This window comes from Scleropages formosus, chromosome 2, assembly GCF_900964775.1.
Source record: "Scleropages formosus chromosome 2, fSclFor1.1, whole genome shotgun sequence".
In the NCBI taxonomy this organism is placed as follows: domain Eukaryota; kingdom Metazoa; phylum Chordata; class Actinopteri; order Osteoglossiformes; family Osteoglossidae; genus Scleropages; species Scleropages formosus.
The window spans coordinates 10,702,865-10,724,155 of record NC_041807.1 but is presented as its reverse complement, the minus strand read 5'-3'; the positions used below and the strand labels follow the sequence as shown (position 1 = coordinate 10,724,155).

At 41.9% G+C, this 21,291-nt stretch overlaps 1 protein-coding gene across 5 annotated transcripts in view; it reads right to left on the bottom strand.

The window, feature by feature from the left end:
* The window catches only part of LOC108939370 (anosmin-1-like), a 58,453-nt gene extending 37,502 nt beyond the window's left edge, over positions 1-20,951 (bottom strand). Inside the window, exons 1-2 of one of the 5 annotated variants that reach the window (XM_029248934.1) lie at positions 20,570-20,951; positions 8,316-8,363 (exon numbers count right to left, since the gene is read on the bottom strand). In XM_029248934.1, coding sequence (XP_029104767.1) covers positions 8,316-8,363; positions 20,570-20,746 — 225 coding nt within the window. In that variant the 5' untranslated portion in view covers positions 20,747-20,951. Of the gene's footprint in view, positions 1-8,315; positions 8,364-20,569 lie in introns of those variants that run through there. The other 4 variants (XM_029248929.1, XM_029248925.1, XM_029248932.1 and 1 more) reach the window with 4 other exon arrangements.
* Positions 20,952-21,291: the final 340 nt, after the last annotated feature.

Sequence of the window (21,291 nt, the reverse complement as noted above, 5' to 3'; positions counted from 1 at the left end):
TGGAGAATCACATAAATCGTGCCAAATATATGACAGGTGCTTCCCAGGTGCTAATTTCCAACAGATGTGGTCGAGGGCTAGAGACACACCCACAATACAGATCATCTTAGCTAGACAGACAATAAATTATGCTTCAGTTCCAGCTCGTGATATCACCCAACAGGAGGGATGGGATCACATGTACGGTGACTTACATCTCTTTCTCTTCCTTTGTACAGCTCGATAGCCACTACCTGATTTTTTCAATTTTTACAGACAGCAAGGTTTGTGAGTCTGTGACCGTGCATTCGGTGCAATTGTTTTATACCACAGTCAGTGTTCAACCATCCCACTGAAAGAAAACTAAAAGAAAGAAAGAAAAAAAAAAAAAAAAAAACTTTGGGCACCGTATAAATATGGATAACCTAGAGCAGTGCCTTACCTAGGTCAATCATCCTTGGCCACCTTTAATCCTCTCAGAAGCACAATGTAGTCTAATCTGTTATTCATTATTTCCCGTGTTACACATCCTACCATATGTATAGCACTTTTTTCCATTGTTTAAGTATAATCTGACGAAGTGCGAAGTATACACTGCTTTCTCAATGAAAACCTTACATTTCCTTTGTTTGAAACATGGAAGGAAGTCATCATTGCTCATTAACTGACAGCAATTGGAAGTTTCCCTATCTAGACAAACATCTCTTGGATAAGTGATCTTACCTGCCTCAAACAGAACAGAACAGAACATGGACAAACTAAACAAGGCGAGTATTTATCCAAAAAAACAGATTTAGTTTTTTTTATGGACTGATTATAACCTTTTTGGAAGTATGTGACCAAAGAAAACAGCTTCGCCCTGAGAAAATGTGACCTCTGAACCAGGCCTGTCTCTTTGATTTCAGTTGTCGGAAAGCTATAATTTATCAGTTTCGCGAGCTGCATTCCACGGAGATCATCTGCTGGTACCTGAACATGAGTGAATTCTTCAGTTTGACTCAGGCTATTATGGCCAACAGCACAGCACTCTGGGATAAGACATGGGGCATCTGAAGGTTGGACAGGACTGTTGTATTTGCTTAGCCAAAATATCCCAAATTAACATGTTTTTTCAGGCAAGCTTAAGTCCACCAGCCCCAAAAACACCTTTGAAGAAATCTGTTCCCACACACACACACACACATTTTCAGAACCGCTTGTCCCATACGGGGTCGCGGGGAACCGGAGCCTAACCCGGCAACTCAGGGCGTAAGGCTGGAGGGGGAGGGGACACACCCAGGACGGGACGCCAGTCCGTCGCAAGGCACCCCAAGCGGGACTCGAACCCCAGACCCACCGGAGAGCAGGACTGCGGTCCAACCCACTGCGCCACCGCACCCCCGAAATCTGTTCCCATTGGGTATAATGAATAATTTAATATGAATAATAAAAATTCAACAGAAATATAATATCACAGACTGATTTATACAATAAGGCTAAATGGTTCACAAAAGGAGTTTACAGATTTTTAATATAAGCCAACTTCCTCAATATGGGCTTTAGAATTAAAAGAGATTAGACAAATCCACAGAGGATATGCCCTAAACTTGAACTATCAAGGCATTGGCAGCCTTGTTTATTTGCCTCATGCTCATTTGTTTGGGGGATGGATTGCCATTTTCACGAATTTAATGCAGCCTCAAGCCCGGCTGTTTGTAACACTGTCTGTAGCTCCAGGGCCGAGGCTGCTCCATGCATTTGCCATGCAACCTTCTGCTGTCGGTCCACAGGGAGCCCCTGCAAAGCTCTCGATGTCACCTGTCACTCTCATGTCGACACGTACTCTCCCGGGCCGCAGGGGGCACGGAACAGAATAATAAGACACAAATAGACTTGTTCAGACAATATTACAAAGTTAAAACTGAGCGTTACCCAAAAGTCATTAATTCAGTTTGTGTTAATAAGAATTAGTGTGAGATATTTCTAACTTTATGATAACATATGCAACTTCCTGTCATAAATGTCAACATCAGACTATTAGGAATGCCACTGTCTGAGCCAAGATTATGATTGTAAAATTCAGCTACTCAGCAATATGGATATAAGCAAGCCTGGCTTGAAGTAATGAGAAATCATATGATTATATTTAATATACATTTATTCACTTAGCAGATGCTTTTCTCCAAAGTGACTTAGAGTGACTACAACTTGGCCTCTAGTAGTATTTAGCTAGCGTATATTCATCCAAGGTGACTTAATATCACACACACTATGTAATACCTACAGTCAGTCATTCATCTATACACCAGAGCAATGTAATAAATGCACATTCTACTGCAAAAAATCTTGGTGTTCCTTTTCAGTAATATGTACCTCCACAACAGAACTGATCTAAGATGAATCCTCCTCTATACTGACTCAAGTGAACAACAGAAGGCTGAAGTATCTCCAGCAAATTCAGCCTAAAGGACTCCATTGCGGCATTACAGCTGGAGCCTGCAGTGACGCTCCTGGTATAAACTGTGATTTATAGTGGTGCCCTTGTACCTTTTATAGAAGCTGGAGCTAAAGTAGCAGGATGGACATAATCCAATTGTTTTTGTACACTAACTTTAGGGAAGCCCATTTGTACTGTTGAGGAGAAAAACTTTTGTATTGGGTTTCTTTTTCAATATTGGAAGAAAACGGTAATTTTCTTCATTTTGTTCAATTTTGGAAAAAATATCTGATGCATGATGTATTTTCCAGCTAAAACAAATCCCCGTGATTTTCTGTGTGTTTGAGCGGTCATTGTGTGCAGCTCTCAATCTCTGCACTGACACACAGAGCAGAATGTATGTCTGTCTGTGACCATAAACTTCCCTTAGCCTGACACTCATACTCATCAACATGTAACCATCACTCTGTCAACTTAAAGCACATTGGTGTTGACTACATTTCATGCATTTACTGACTCATGTTCCCTTTTGCAATCTTGCAAATACATATTACATCCGTTGGTCAGTCATTGGGTTTGGGTTGGTCATTTGCTTCATCTGCAACCTACAAAGGAGTTGAGTTTGCCTACAGGACAGAGTACGATATGAGAATAAATTGTACTGTATTGTATTCAATCATGCTCCAGATTTGCAGGATAAAACATCAACCTAACGACTGTGTGAGTGTCGTCCTTGTCAGTTAATGAGCTGCTCAGAAAACAGAAAGCAGCACCTCTACCTGAATACAAAGTGACTTTGAGGAGAGCTTTTCAGGGCTGAAAGAGTCTGTGGAAGACAAACGACATTGCCCTCAGAAGCAGGACAGAATTCACAGAGCTTGACGGAAAGCTTGTAGAACAAGCAGTTAACGTAAAAAATTTTTAAAAAAGCAGCATTCCACTACTGAGCGAGTGGGCCATTTCCGTTTCGCTGGGTTTCGGGGTTTGCAGAGCTGTGCCTTTGCTGTGTCAGTGGCAGACACCTGCAGCAGATTAACACAACAGAAGCAAAGTTGTTTCTGCTTAAGCAGGAAAGCGTAAGGAAGTTTGTTCTTCACTTTAATCAAGAACACGCCAGCAGTTTTCAGCATAGCAGGCCATCGACATATGTCCACAAAATAGTTTTTCATAAAACATAATTTATCCAGACTTAGATTAAAGAATGTACCTCCGGGAAGAGGTGGGTGTTTCATTTAAATGTTCCTATTTTGCTCTGAGTGGACAAATCAAAGGGAAGGCTGGAGGTTCTGATTTAGTAGACTGTCATGCAAATTTTCATGGTCTCAAACCTCGCTGTGAAAGAAACCAGATGCACAGCAGGAACTATCATTTGAGAGACCCGTTGCGAAATTCCGTAAGTATCAAGTGAATTGCAGCTCTGCTTGCGCCACCTCTTCTTTCTAAGCCTTTATACCTCTGTATGCGCCACATTCAAATGACAATTCAAATGTGTCAAAAAAGCTCAGAAAGTCAACCATATAAAGATGGAAAATGTACATTCAATGACAAGATATCATTCCTTCATTCGGCATTACAGCAATACAGGGTGAACAGAAAATATTATCTTTGATATTATGCTATACGCATTCAAAATGCACTTCAAAAGCATGAAGAAAAATTAATTCTATTGCACCTTTTGCCAGAATTAATTCTGGGAGCAATGCAGAACCATTTACAGCTTTCCATATCAGGTAGTGACTAATAACTTGGAATTTTCTATGGGTGGACACATCAACTAAACAATGAAAACACACACACACACACACACACACACACACACACACACACACACATTTTCAGAACCGCTTGTCCCATACGGGGTCACGGGGAACCGGAGCCTACCCGGTAACACAGGGCGTAAGGCCAGAGGGGGAGGGGACACACCCAGGACGGGACGCCAGTCCGTCGCAAGGCACCCCAAGCGGGACTCGAACCCCAGACCCACCGGAGAGCAGGACTGTGGTCCAACCCACTGCGCCACCGCACCCCCTACAATGAAAACATTCTAATAATAATAATAATAAATAATAATAATACACACACACACACACACATTTTCAGAACCGCTTGTCCCGTACGGGGTCACAGGGAACCGGAGCCTACCCGGTAACACAGGGCGTAAGGCCGGAGGGGGAGGGGACACACCCAGGACGGGACGCCAGTCCGCCACAAGGCACCCCAAGCGTGACTCGAACCCCAGACCCACCGAAGAGCAGGACCTGGTCCAACCCACTGCGCCACCGCGCGCCCCCATAATAATAATAATAATGATGATGAAGTAAAATGGAAGGAAAAATGACAAAAATGTTGAAATGCTATGGTACAACAGGAACCTTCTCAAATGACCAAAAAGATGTTTTGTACTAAACTTACAATGTAAGTGTTTTAACTGTTTTCATACAGTTTCAATCAATCAATAATTGCAAACAAGTAGCAATAAGATAATGGAAATACTCAAAACACTGAACTAAGACATGATACATCAGCCAAACCTTACCAAGGTACCAAACAATTGCATGCATTTGTTCTAATCTACATTTCCCCATATTTTCTTGATTTTGAACTAAATCTTTTTCATAGTTACAATTCTGCTTTGAAAAATACTGGACAATGCTTACATCAGTAACACCAATTACATTCCAATGGCACTGTTGTATTCACAGGAATACTAAAGTAATTCCACAAAAATGCAAAAGTTGTGACGAAGCTGCTCATAAAATGAGGAGGAATGTTCTCCATGGTCCACTTCAGCTTAAACACTGCAAATAAACTTGTTTCCTTTATTAAGGCAAGACTTTCTGGCACTCTCCGTTGGCGAAAATGACAACAAATACTCTGAGGCTTGTTTATTTGTTTTAATACCTTCACTGCTCCTCAACAGATGCTAACAGACTAAGATGTTAAAGAACTCTTACAACAAACCCCAGTAAATTATCTATTTAGGCTAACTTGCTGTTATAAGTACATCAGATCCCAGATGTAGAACAGATTGGTTAATAAAAAGAATTATGAAAAAAATTATTTTGAGTGTTAATATTTCTGGGGATTCAAAACAATCAAGAAAACCAACAAGGGAAATAGTATACCATAAAAACTTAAAAGCTCCTATTGCTCTTGCTGCAGGAGGGGGAAGACCCTTCCCAGCTGCAACAGAGGGCTCACAGAGATGACCACACAGGGAGTGACCCTTCATTAGTGCCCCCTATTCAATGGAATGCAAGGCAGAAGGTCAACCAACTGGCCTCCAGCTCACCTGTTCAGGGGATGGGACGGGGAAACAGGGGGCACAACCACAGCACTGACACTCCAAATCAAGGGATCCCAAGTGTAGTTATGAAAGTGTTGTGTGGGAGGGGGCCTTCAGCTCAACACATTTACATTTATTTTTTATCTGAATCTTTTCTTCAAAATGACTTCCAATGACCGCCTGCTCACAACACTTTACCCATTAACACAACTTGGTAATTTTGTACAGGAGCAATTCAGGGTGAGTACTTTGGTCAAAGGTAATATAGCAGGAGTTGGGATTCAAACTTGGGTCCTTCAAGTGCAACACTACGCCACCTGCTACCCCTATAGCCCCAGAAAATTATAGTTATGTAGGTACAGGTTAAGAGTCAAGCATGGTAAATATAGGCACATGACATACACCATAAGGTGCTCCAAGTAACAGTGCATTCATGGGATTGCTGTAAAATTACTTGGGTCTTATGTTGTCAGTCTTATACGACTGTCCACAGTGTCTGGATTATGGGTCCTAGCAATGCTGGATACTTGAATTAAAACACACATGGAATGTCCCTTTATAAAACCAAATAAATTACCCCAGGGTGAAAATGCATTTTGCTTAAAAAAAGTCTGTTTCCTGGCATCATGTTTAAGTGAATAAACAGTCGTCTCTTTTTCGATTCTTAATGTGAAGTGGTTCTGCCCAAGAGGATGTGAAATAGCTGTCATTATTTTTACAAGAAGCACAACATTTACTTTACCTATTATTGGAGGGAGTGTGGGAGGACAACCTCCATCTGAAAGCAATTAGAACAACCCAGAAGCTTGGTGTGAGAAATACGGCCTGCACAGGAGGACAATTTCACCTTTCTTGGATGCTTTTAACCTTGGTCCCAAAGAGCAGGAGGTAGAGAAAGCAGCTGAAAAATAAGTGCTATTGCATTATCATCATGGCTAACAACCTGGCCATGTTGACTTGCTTATTACTGGGCAATTACCGCTCATTATCGATCAATTCTGAACAGTCCACTTTGAGAGAGAGTAGGTCACCTGTTTCAGTGTGCAATGACAATATTCTTCTTTTTGAATGTTGTTTTCGTTTGAGGAGCTTTGTTTGAGCAATGAGCCATTTAGCTTTGTTGCCAAAATAAGACTGGGAAAAGCATCCTTGTTCTTTAACTCACTTGACCAACAAAGGTCTGCACCTGGAAGAATCATATGTGTATTGCTTTCCTGACAAAGGTTTCCAGTACTGATGGTTGACAGAAGGCTAGGCTAGAGTGTTTAACAGTCCCTTCCCTGTTCTTTGCATGGCCTTCTTTCATTACCTTCTAATTCAACCAGTTATTATGAGTTACCCTGCTTATTTCCACAATCCACATATATGAGTCCTAAAGACAACATATAAGTAGATCCTAGTATTTAATGCCCGTACTGAAGCCCTGCTTTGGAGCCACCAGTTTCAACAGGCTGTGAATAGGAAAGTACTTTACAAAGTGGTTTAAGCTGTTTGCTTATAATCAGAAGGTCGCAGGTTCAACTCCCCACTCCTCCTGTGGCACCCTTGATGAAGGTACTTATGCTGAATGACTCCAGTAGAAATTACTCAGCTGCATAAATAACTTCAAGGAGCTCTGTACACAAACCTAACAATAACAAAGTCACCTTGTCTGAAGGTGTCAAAAAACAAATTTTACTGACATCCAATAAGTAAAAATACAGAAAATGGACAAAAGGAGATACATTGTGGTAAACAATTACTGAACAACAAATTGAATTCTAAGTTTCTTTGGAGAAAGGTGTCAGCTAAATGAATAAATGTAACTAAATCTACAGTATTTGAGTACAAAGCAAACTGAATGACACTAATATTGTAAAAGACCTCTTCAAGGTTTAATTACTTAAAATGGGTTTGCACTAATCTTTCCGTTATCCAGTCATATTAACTGCCTGCACAGTAAGTTTTCCCCCTCTATCAAAGGTAACATCTTCCTGAAAAACCCCACATAAGGTGAATTCCTGTAATTCAAAAACATCATTAGCTGCAAAATTTGCACACTGATACTAAACAACCAAATCACTTTAAAATTACAGAATTTCTTCAATATTTAACAACATTATTTAATAACACAAAAAAGAGTTTCACTAATTACTCTGTAATACTGCACGGATGTCTATCAGCACTAGTTCAGCTTTTTTGTTAGCATTGTGTATCACACCCATAACGAAGACTGACAAACACAACTCACATACATATGATACTTAACTTAGATACCTTAATTTAATAAAGCTTATGTATTAATTCAACTTTTAATGCAAAAAACTAAACAGTAAAGACAAAAGAAATCAGTGAAAACAATGCACATGAGTTTGCGCTCACTAAACAAGATCCAAACAAGGGCCATTATTACTAAGCTTACAAGAGGTAAAACTAGCAAACAAGGATTAATAGAGATTAAGAACTTAATGCTGCACAAGCCAAACTGTAAGATGATTGCATGCTGGCTCTGGTTTTGCACAGCTCAACATGAAATCCATATTCGGCCCTCGTAAGCACAAAGACATGCCTTGTAAGGTGAAAAATTTTAAAGTTGAAGGACAACACTGCAGCTTTCAGTGACAAAGCCTCAGGACCACAGCTCAGTGGACTTACCTGGGAGCATCTTCTGTGGTTCTCACACCAGCCCAGGACATCGTCACTCTGCAAGAAAGTTCAAAGGCAGACGTGAACAATCTCCTATTCCTGTGAAGTGTTTCTTTGTTTCTCATTTAATAACCTGGACCTTGATTCATTATTCAGGCCAACATGTGGGAAAAACCGTAGGGTAAAGGAAGAACCTCAACCTCAGAAGCACAGTCATATGCCAGCACATACCGCATTACCAATTATGTGTCAGTACTGTGTTCAACATATTCGTTCATAAGCTTTTGCGCAAAGCCTCATAAAGTTATATAGTAAGTTGTGGTGGATGTGTGTGTACAGGGGATCCTGCAATGACCACAGCTACTGACGTGCGTCAGCACACCAACCATCACCACAAGCGTTCCAATAATAATGATGACTAACGTGGCTTTCCTGACAGCAAGTATAATCAGATTGCGTTTTCTCTCATAAACAGAATCCTTGCCCTGCACTGAGAAAACAGCAGCTCCTTTGAAAATTTTGTTGGGGAAAACAACAAAAACATTTTCGGAATGTCAAACTGTGATTTCACTTATTTATTCAATATACTGCACAGCACAGGTTGAAAAAACATTCTACATAAATTCAAAATTGTAAATATTCTTTTTTCATGTTGGGTTTCTAAAAACAACTGCCACCATTGTATGGCAATATAGAGAACACATAACAAAAACATTTGAAAAGTGATACTACTGAAAGAAGATGTGAGAAGAGGTGATGAACTTAAACGAAAAAAAAAAAATCACCTGATAAAACCCAAACTACGCAGTTAAAAAAAAATTCTCAGATACTTGGGAAAACTTAAGCTGCACTAGCAGCCATTATATTCTATGAAAAATCTGTCCTATGCAAAAACTATGTCTGAGACTATGAAAGTGAAAATATCTATTTTAAACCTTGGACTAGAATTCTGCCTGTTTCTTTGTTATTTAACACTTTTTGCCAAAGCAGCTTACAATTACTTACCCATTTATATAACTGGTTAATTCTCATTGGAACAATTTAGGGTAAGCACCTTCCCAAAGGGGGTGAGGTGAGGTGAGGTGAGGTGGGCCGGGCCAGGCCAGGTCCTGCTCTCCAGTGGGTCTGGGGTTCAAGTCCCACTTGGGGTGCCTTGTGATGGACTGGTATCCCGTCCTAGATGTGTCCCCTCCTCGTCCAGCCTTCCACCCTGTGTTGCCAGGTTAGGCTTTGGCTCCCCACAGCCCCGCATGGGACAAGTGGTTCAGACACACCTTCCCAAAGGGTACTACAGCTGGAGGTCAGACTCAAACCTACAATCTTTGGGTGCGAAGGCAGCAGCTCTAAGCACTACACTACCAGCTGCTGTGGGTACTTCACTATTTCACAATACTATTAGCAACTGAGCTGCCACCTTCTTGTGACTGATTTAGCTGAATTTAGTGCATCAACAACATGGTATATGACTCTGTGAAATGACTGACCTTAATTTAATTGCTCAACATGTGCAGCTCTTTAATTAAAGAATTGGTCAAAAATGCAGTTGTTCAGAGAGGTGTATTAGTAAGCTGATGTTCCTGAACAATTAGGTGCACACATGCGCGCGCGCGCGCGCACACGCACATGTTTATCTTCCTCTAATTGTTGGGTTTTCCAACTGACACTCACGATAATGCAGTAAGTGACTCTTACCCCTATCCCAATGAAAATGGAAAACTGCACATATGGAAGTTCAGGAAGAATAAATACAGGAAAAAGTTGGTGATATTTTATGTGTTTAGAAAAGGTCCACGGTGCTCTTTTTTAAAAAAGATATTTCAATTCTAGGCGAAGTTCCTTTCTACATCTATTTTTCATGGGTTACCATCCCTGTGGGGACATTTTCGTGAATATGTCTTTTTCAGTCAGTTTACCAAGCCCCCCCCCCCCCCCCCCCACACACACACACACACACACACACACATAGAGCGTTTGCAAGAATACTCATGTGTATCGAAGTATCAAGGTGAAGTGGCCTAACAGCCAAACACATATTACCGAAACTTTCCCCTCCTTTCTTCAAGCCCTTCATTGTCTCAAATGCAGTGTGAGAAAAGAACATCCATTACGTCTGACAGGTCAGAGTCTTAGTGTGCTATAACTGATCTCTTAAGGAATTTTAAAGGGTAATACCATCCCTAAAGATTACATCAGCAATGTCACTCTTTCTTTAAGCTACCCCTCATGAGGTCACAGGGACAAGGCAGAGGAAGCCTCATCTGCAAATGAAAAATGGAACTCAGTAACAAAGGAGTACCTTGAGGAAAACTGTGGCACTTCAGGTTTGAGGCAATTGGAGACAAAAATGTTGTGGAGAAAACCAAAGCAAATGCCATGGCCTGGGGCAGGGATGCTTTTTCCTTGATCTGCTTGAGTGGATCCTAAACCTGGTCCTGGGGGGGCTGTTCTAAATGCTTGCTTTTGTAATGGATGGATGGCTACTATCAACCTTTAAACTGATGAGCTTTCACTGGCCTGACATTAAATCAACAAGAAATCTTTTACTGAGAGTGACATGAGCCTATTCATAAAATGTGAAATGTGATTCCTTCATTTGATTTGGTTCATTAGTGAACATAAAAAGACAGCGTCAGTTGCTGGCCCGCTCAATTAAGATTTATCATATCATCATCATAACAGCACAGTTAACTAATTACACAACAAATAGATTGTAACTACGTATGTTTATTACTTTAAGGTACAAAAATTGAATGCATTTACACACATACACATGAAAACAGAGTACGTCAAATTCAACTGACATCCCTATTTAAGTGAGTTCAGCTGAAACAGACAACACAGAGAGGGCGCTAAGGACTATGTGAACACCAGGTGGCGTAGTGGTTAGGGTTACCATCTTGGGACTTGAAGGACCCAGGACTGAATGCTACCTCCTGCTGTAGAACCCTGAGTAAAGTACTTAACCTGAATTGCTTCAGTAAAAATTACACAGCTATAAAAATGGGTTAGTCATTATAAACTGCTTTAGAGAAAAGCATCAGATAAATATACATGTATGAACCTCCGCAATGGTTCTCAGTCCTGGCAAACCACAACCACTGTATCCAGGTTTTCAGTCTACATGCGTTCTTCAATACTTGGCTGAACTAATTATTACCTTAATGGAAGTAATTTATGTCTGTCTCTGAATTATGGGAGCATAGTGACGGAAAGAAAGTGGAAAAACCTGCACACGTTCCAGCTACCATGAGCTGGGCTGAGAACCATTGTGTAGGCCTCCGATTATTGCTTCTAATAGTTACAAATGATAATCCAATAATAGTTATTAGCATTACTTATTGTTATTGTTTGTTTTGTGCAGTATTATCTATTGTTTTTGTTCATAGTCTGTGGAGAAGCACTCAAGAAGAATTTCATGGTACTTGTACATGGTACTTGTACCTATGACAATAAAACTTGAAACACATACCTTGTACTCCAGTCATTTCCAGTAATACTATAACAGCAATTACAGGTGCAGGATTACAGGAGATTCAGCTTGTGTTTTCTAAATAGTAATTATCTTCAAAAATATATGGCAAGCAAGCTGTGTCTCTACTGCATGGTTTGGAAATCAGGGAGATGTACTCAGCTGCAGTGCAGCTACAAATACAGTAAAACCAAAACAATCTGATAGACTTTCCAAGGTTGTTTTTGTTGCTTGTTGTCTTTTGAGGGCATATTTTGCCCTTTTCACTAACCACACAAGCCCTGACAATCATTCGTGGGAATTTCTCCTGGGCAATTCTAACTGTATACAAAGGAAGGCCTTGCAGCGCCCATCGAGGAGATACCATCTGAGAGAAAGTCAGGGCAGCTGATAGGCATAACTATCACAAGGGCAGCGAAATGGGACAGGCTCTTCGACGGAAACCGATGTTTATGTCTGTCCCAGACCCGTTAGATCGCCCGTCGGCCAGAGATCCTGAGCGCTTTGTTCTTTGCCCGAACTCAACATGTGCAGTTCTTTTATTGCTTTTTTTTTTTTTAACACAAAAGAAAAACTGTTTCACTCAGAAACTTAAACTTCATCATATCTAAACCAACTTTATGGCATCTGACAGCAAAAATGTTGCGTGTAATTGTTTGGTTTTTGGCCCATGGAGGCATAAGTGCGGTCTCTCCGCAGCACAAAGGGCCCCCAGTCCCGAGGGGGGCTGCTTAACAGTCTTTATTTTTCTAATTCCGCCATTATCTCTATCCATAAATGGCAAGGGATCATACTAATGCGTTCTGCCTGGGTTTTCCCAAACTGGCAGCTGGCAACATTCCAAAGCTCCCAAAGCTGAATTTAAACTGCTCAAAATTCAGTTCTGATGCTCCAAAGAGGGGGCAGGGGGCACGGTTTACTGCTGTCGGAGTTTAGTGTGCATATGACTGTGTGCCTGCATGCATGTACGTATGAAGAGAAACATTCATAAAGGAAGAGAAGGAGGCTCATATGAGAATGCTCTCTGAGCCAACCTTTGTGTGCATGCAACTCTTGCAGCCATATTCAACCATCCAATTACAACTGCAAAGGCACACAACTTGGGAGTAGTCGGACCTGGTCCTCAGACTGCCTCCACACAATTTACAGACAGATAAGACAAGGTAATCACCTCTAATGGTGGTAAAGCGGGTGACCAGTAAGGAGACCTAGGCTGTCGTTATTTTTATTCTGCAACACATTTCAGAAAGAGACCGGTCAATGTGTGCTAGTTTTCTTTAACCCTTAAAATCCCCAGAAATTTAAAAAGCACAGATTAGAAGCATGTTGTTGGCAGATACCATCGGCAGAGTAGTTGTGACTGACCTTACTCTGATTTTGTAAACATGCAGAGTCACTAAAGCTATTGTGCAGTTTTACTTGACATAAACTGTCTCAATTTCAAACCACATATTTGGGATGTCCATTAATTAGATTGTTCAGAAATAACAATGACATAAACATATATAATATAACCACATCAAATAAAACTTTAACAACTAATGCAGCCTTTGGAAAAAGGCTGGAAGAGTGTTATCAATTTAGAACAGGAAAACTACATCTTCAAAATGCTTTCTGTGATAAGAGCACTGTGGAGCTCATCTTTTAACACAGATGTGGAACATTTGCAAGGAAAATGTAACTGCCCGTAACTGACACATAATGAGTCCAGTATGTGGTCCAAAAGGCTGAACTGGATCTTTCCCTTGTCCCTTGGCTAAAGTAAAGATCTGTTGCCCAAGCATTCATACAGGACATGTATAATAGCCAAAACTCATGGAGTGAGTTTTCAGTCATTCTGAAAGAATTCTTAATTTTTACCCTATTCTTTAATAATGTTATCTGCAATGTCTCTTGCAGTTTATTAACATACTGTCTTATTCTGTTGCATGGCTCCTTTTTATATTTAAAAACTGAAGAATAACAATGTGACATATCTAAAAAAAGACCACTTTAAAAGCTGAAAGTTTAACAAGCAATAATTAGCATGCCAGCAGTGCTAAGCTAACAATTTCCATAGAGTTGAAAGTGAAAAACCTCCAACACATAGGTACTATGGTGTTCCCCATGAAATAAGAGAACAAACTCTGTATATGTGCCCCTGACAGCAACCACAGGTGTGAAAGAGTGCCATGCAGACAGGCACAGCTCTCCTTGTGTCTCATGTTCTATTCCAGTTCAACCACAACATATATTCATTTATGTGATGCCCTTCTCCAAAGCAACTTAAAACAATCTACTGGAGAAATTCAGCAGGGACTCAAACCTGTAACCCTTACATCTGAAAGCAGCAGCTCTAGCCACTATGCTCCCCCTGCCCCATACACTACCAAAGGGCTGAATGCTTGAGTTCTATGTGCTTTAGTGATGTTTCGTCAATAGATGGCCAGCAACACAGTAACTGTACAAAGGATGAAGACCAGTCTGAAAAGGGAAAGCGCTGCATTTTCACCTGAATCTGTGTGCAGCCACTTGTACTAACCCATTATGAATGTAAGGTTAGTGTGGCTGGGGGTATGGTGGCACGGCAGGTTCAGCCAGCGCCCGCTGTGTGGCAGGTCTGAGGTTTGAGTGCTGCTTGGGGTGCCTTGCGACAGACTGGAGTCCCATCCAGGGTGTGTCCCCTCCCCCTTCAGTCTTGCACCCTGTGTTGCTGGGTAAGGCTCTGGCTCGCTGCAACCACGCTCAGGACAAGCAGTTTTTGATAATGGATAGATGATTACTGATGGCCTCCACAATACTTTGTGGACATGCCCACGTTACACAGCCTAAAGACATGTGCTTATATATTAAAAAAAACCTGCTCCCTAAAAGATATTCCAACATCTCCGAATGTTCATCTGCTGTGTCAGATGCTAGATACATAGAATACTGGACTTCTACCTGGGTATTCCATCACAAGCTCATGGAGTGGTCAGTTTCTTCTATCCATCAGAGGGGTAAATACTTAACCTAATGTGCTCCAGTAAAACATTCATATACAGTATTCAGCTGTTTAAAGTAGCACAATTTTACCTTGTTTTGGAAAAATTCAATTCAAAATGTTCACATAGAAGTCAAAATTATCCACTTAAAAGGGTTGTAACTTACATTCAGGGTTACAAATTGAACCAGACAATCCCTTGAAGCTCAAGGTTTCTGAGGAGCTGAAGTACTGTATTTAGACCCTTCCAAGGTCTATTAACAGAGATAAAGGATGACAAGAGATGTGAACTTCATTTTTGCAACTTTTACACTTGTTCAAGATTGCAGAGTGAGGAGTGACAAACACCTCTCAGTTCCTCTTTTAAAGGAAGATGAGGACAAATCAGAAAGACGAGAGCCACTGTGTTAGAATCGGTCATAATTTTGTTCTACTGTCAACAAAAAAACCTTGAAACTATATAACAGGTGGCAGCTGTACTTAAAAGGCACCAGTTGGTGTTTTGAAACTATTTTTTAAAGTATAGTGAAATATAATCTGGGATTCTTTTTCAATGCACTGCACAGACTAACAGGAACAAAGATGTGTCTTGAACTCTATTAAAGCTCCATGTTTCATTGTGCCTTTTTTGCCACACACACCATGCTCACAAATACTACTTGCAAATGAGCTGTTCTTTTCTTAATGTGGTATTATTATTACATGATCATTTTCTCCAAACCACGCGACTTCTCCATTTCACTGTTGTATAATGGGTTTTTATGCGAGTGCATCTGCATGTATAGCACAGCAAAAAAAAAAAAAAAAAAAAAAAAAAAAACTCATTCTGGAGTAAGTCCAGAGCTTGAAGTGATACATTTAAAACTTTAAAAAGCAGTAAAACAAGGACCAATCTCCCCTGCTTGTACCGCAGCCCTACAGAGTCAGGCACTTGACAGAGAGTTCAGTGTTAAACTGCACCATCTGTCCACAGGTAAAAAAAAAAATAGATGAAAGAGAAGCAGCTCGGGTGGATTGGAGTTCCTGCTCTGGGAAAGGGCCTGTTGCTCCACAGGTGTGGGAGTGCTGCAGCTGACAGGTCCCTAATGGTCCTTTTGTTAAAATGTGAAGTCACTGCGGCCGAGGCTAGCCGCCTTGTCAACCCTGTGCACTTTCCCACTTTCATCTTATCAGAATTTTGCTCTCCTTGGGAGTTCTTCACTCCCTGGGAGAAATGAAATAGGACACATAACCCCGGAGAGCTGAATGAGAAATATTACTGTGTCTTTTTGTGCTGCTGTCCAAAGATGGACCATGCACTTACTTCAATTACATATGGAACAAAGTGTGAGGCAGCAGTTACCTTGGTTTAAAAATAAACACATTTAGGAAATTATGTAGATTATATTGTAAGGCACTTTGGATAAAAGCACAATATATGTAGACAGCAAAATGTGAATCTGCACCATATTTAACATTTAATGACATTATTTACTCATTCAGCTCATGCATTTCTGCAAAGGGACCTACTACAGTTTTTATTTTGACTTTTACTTATTTATACAGGGTTTTTTTTTTTTTAATATAAGTAATTCAGGGTAAGTATCTTACTTAAGGGTACTGCGGAGAGAAGTGGGATTTGAACCAGTGTTCTCTATAGGTCAGGAAAACGTACGAAACAACCAGCATATGTGATTCTGGAAAGTTCACATATGCCTATTCCATACCAGATTCCATCTCTTGGTCTTTTGGTGCTCAAGTGACAGAAGTTGTGGCACAGATCAAGGAGCAGACTGCAAGAGACTGCCACTGGCAGCTGGACCTTCGTCATGGATCCACCACGCCGGACAAACCCCCACTACTTCACTTCCCTGCCACCTCCCAATGAGATACCCTGCCACGATGTTTTACGCGTCCTGAGGCTGCACTTGCAGCGGCAACCCATGCTTTGGAAGCATTCACAACTTTGAAAGGGCCTGTTACACAACGAGCAGGAGAACAAGAGTTCCGTACTACTTCAAGGGCCACTCTCACACTTGGTGTAACTGGAAAACTTGGACAACTTGTATGACAGAAGTGAATATACACAACATGAAAACATGGGAACCATGCTTTTCCCTGGGAACCAAGTGACAATAACTGCTCTAGTGTCTTTATATGTTTTTTCTTCCTTCCCTTCCCTATCAGCCTCTGAAGCACACATTATGATCCATATCCACACCTGAATGGGCTTAAGATTCCACTTTTGGCATCTAGTTTCTAAAGTAATACAATGTGTACTGGCAACATAGTGTAAATCTGAAATTAATATATCTATTACTATAAAGTAGTACAGTAAAGTCATATAAAGCAATAAAAGTAATACATATACACACACACACACACACACACACACACACACACACACACACACATTTTCTGAACTGCTCGTCCCATACGGGGTCGCGGGGAACCGGAGCCTATCCGGCAACACAGGGCGTAAGGCCGGAGGGGTAGGGGACACACCCAGGACGGGACGCCAGTCCGTCGCAAGGTACCCCAAGCGGGATTCAAACCCCAGACCCACTGGCGAGCAGGACCCGGTCCAACCCACTGCGCCACCGCGCCCCCCCATGTAATACATATATATTATTATTATTATCACTAACTATTAGTATTACTATTATTATCTTTATTATCATTATCCTCTGGCTGTAGTACCCTTGAGCAAGGTACTTACCCTAAACTTGCTCCAGTAAAAAATTACTCAGCTGTATAAATGGGTAAAAAATATAGGTAGATTAGCATTGTAAGTCACTTTGGACAAAAGCATCAGCTAAATGAATAAATGTAAATGTAAATGTATTAAACTATAAGTAGCAAGTATAGTACTAAGTAATAATAACACCTTTTAATGTTTAATCTTGCAGCTATTTTCACCTCTGTGCATTATTTAGACATGGACATGCACATTCCTATAAGTAATTTGTGCATGCATAGTTGGTTTATTATTGTATTTTCTTCAGACTTTATTTGATGTTGTTCTATTGAATGTGTATCAATAAGGATCTGCAATATCAGATTCTTTATATATGTAAACTGGGATGTATGTATTTACATATACATGTCTATGTAAGGGGGGGTGCGGTGGCGCAGTGGGTTGGGCCACAGTCCTGCTGTCCGGTGGGTCTGGGGTTCGAGTCCCGCTTGGGGTGCCTTGCGGCGGACTGGCGTCCCGTCCTGGGTGTGTCCCCTCCCCCTCCGGCCTTACGCCCTGTGTTGCCGGGTAGGCTCCGGTTCCCCCGTGACCCCGTATGGGACAAGCGGTTCTGAAAATGTGTGTGTGTGTGTGTGTGTGTGTCTATGTAAGGGGGGACACAGAGGATGCGGTGGCACAGCGGATTTTGCCAGGTCCTGCTCTCTGGTGGGTCTGGGGTTTGAGCCCTGCTTGGGGTGCCTTGCAGTGGACTGGTGCCCCATCCAGGGTGTGTCCCCTCCACCCCAGCCTTGCACCCTGTGCTGCTGGGCTAGGCTCCAGTTCATGGCAACCCCACTTGGGACAAGCAGTCTCAGACAGTGTATGTACATGTATATGTTTGTACCTGTACCCTCAGACAGTACAGGAAGTGAAAAAACAACAATGCAACTGCTGCCCCAGAAAATATACGAAAAACATTTATAAATGCAAATATACTAAAATAGGCTGTTCATATTAGTAAGAATAGCAGTTGTCTGAAGGGATTTGATGTACCCACAACAAAAACTAAACAGTCTGTAACTATAGATAATTGCAGTGCAGTCTAATTTAAAAATCCTTTCTTTGCAAAAAATAACCTTTTCTTATTTCAAGCATTTGAGACAAATTATGATTCTCCATACAGTAAACTTAACACATGTGCTGGTCTAACAATTCTCTATGTATGTGGAAGGATCAAAAATACAAAAATACTGATGGAATAATTTAGGCTTGCATGAAAATTTGGGGGTCATGTTCCCCCATCCCCCGATCTTGTTTGTCTTGTTATAAATGGGGTGGGGAAAATAAATTTCATTACCCTGCAAACCCTGATGCCATAAATGTTACATCAGCTAAAAGTATAAATAAGGACTGTAATAACTTTTTATTCAGTCAAGCTATTACTAACTGCACCGAAAACATTAAATAAGATTAAAAAACACAATTACACAATCCTGTGACACACTGATCTCATTTTTCCCTGGTAAAATTCCACCTCCTGCTGTAGCAATCTTGAGCATGGCACTCACCCTAAATAACTCCTGTAAAATGGATAAATAACCCTATATAAATGGATACATAAAGAAAAATATTTAACATTGTAAGTGTCCTTGAACAAAGCAGTGAGCAAAATAAAATGTTAATAATAAGGGTAAGTAGCACTGAGTACATTCAAATCACGGTGGTTTTCATGGTAAAGGAGAGTACAGAATGGAACTGGTTTACAATACCTTTTTCCACATGTGTTTGAACAGCGGACACACACACACACACACACACACACACACACACACACACAGACAGACACACACACCCTGAGCTGCATTCCTAAACCCAAATGTATTTTAGCTGCTAACAACAACATCATCATCATCATCAATAATAATATATATACACACACACTTGTCACGAGTGGGATCAGGGCAAACCGGAGCCTAACCTGGCAACACAGGGCACAAGGCTGGAGGGGGAGGAGACACACCCCGGACAGGACGCCACTCCATCACAAGGCACCCCAAGCAGGACTCGAACCCCAGACCCACCACACAAGGGGACCCAGCCAAACCCTCTGCGCCACCACGCCCCCTAATAATAAAAATAATATATTTTTTTTTTCATGTCCTTCACAGTCAGTATGATCAGCAATGTGATCTTATTATTTTCACAATTCACAATTATATTTGTTCTTTAGGGGGTGTGGTGGCGCAGTGGGTTAGACCGGGTCCTGCTCTCCAGTGGGTCTGGGGTTCGAGTCCCGCTTGGGGTGCCTTGCGGCGGACTGGCGTCCCGTCCTGAGTGTGTCCCCTCCCCCTCCAGCCTTACGCCCTGTGCTGCCGGGTAGGCTCCGGTTCCCTGCGACAGCGTATGGGACAAGCGGTTTGGAAAATGTGTGTGTATTTGTTCTTTATTTTGCTGATACTTTGATGAAGGGCAAACCTTCAGATCGCAAGGCCGCACTCCTAATCCGTGGAAAACGCGAGTGCAAGTAAATGCTATCGTTCTTTCTCCCAGTTATTAATCTATTTATATTCACGGCCAGCACTGTGCTCCGCGTGCAGCCGAAAGGGGGCGCCCTCGTGGAAAACCGTCCAGGTGTGTCGGTACCTGAACATCGCAGGGACCCGCCACTCGAGTCTCACACTTCTTTCGAGGTTTAAGTGACTTTGCCAACAAGAAACAGTCGAAGAAACTAAATTAAATCAGGTCGAACGCCACCCGCGACCTCCAGTTCAGTGCTTAGAGATAATAACAGTAGAGAAAATAGTCATATTAAGTTAATCAAGCGCACGAACACACGCTGCAGGTGTGCCAAGCGGCCGGGTGGGGCTGCTCAGTCAAGCCCAACGTATCCCTCGCTCCGCCAGTAAACTGTATGACACCATTGTGACATTGACTAGTATTAATAATATTTTTCGTCACGCCATGGTACATACCAGTCCTGTAGAAGGTCACTTTCACTGTTCGTAAAAAGCACAGTTTGCACTTGAAACATTTCTCCCTTTTTATTTTAAATGTAATTTCTTACTTAGTACACATTTCCTCGTGGCTCGTGGCATATTACATGCTTATCAAACTTTGTTTACTTGGTTAAGCTTGAAAGCATAAATTTTAAGCGCAAAGGCACTGAGTCCGTTCACCTGCAAGTTCCTGAAAGCGGCGGCCAGCTGAGCGATGTGAAGCGCGAGGCACCGCGAGGCGCAGCGCGCGCTGCCGACCTTCTCCGCGAGCTCTCTGTCCTCGGCACCGGGTTTCCGCGCGAGCGCGGGGGCGAGCGCGCAACACGCGACGGCCAGCAGCGTCCGGAAGCGGGACATGGTGACGGGGAGCGCGCGGCCAGTCCGTCTTCGCGCGCTGCTGACTGTCCTGCGAAAGCGGAGAAGTCGGCGGGGCTGCGGGCTTTTCGCTCGCTCCCCGCACGAACCGCAGCCGCGACACTCCCCTCGAGCGTGTGCACGTGTGGCATTTCATCACTTGGCAGGAAAAAAGTGTAGCAGGACATCCACTCGCGAACGGCAGCAGCAGACAGCGGCTCTGTCGCCAAACGTTGTACGAAACATACGTGAATGAACTGAATAAAACATTTTATTACAGCTCGTTGCTTCCTCTTCATTTTTTCGCCCAGGCTTTAGAAACAGTCAGCGCGAAGTTTACCGTTAAGTGCACAGTTGCTTTTCGCCAAACGGACTTAAGATGATCAGATCTGTCATTGATACAGTTGGGTATTTTGCTGTGTCAGATGTACCTCGAATCGATCCAGCGAACTCCGGTGAGTCGCTGCTCACTGCGCAACTTGCTGTTTACTAGATACAATAACAATTGATTTTTTTTTTTGCATTTAATGTATCGTGCCGTTATTTTT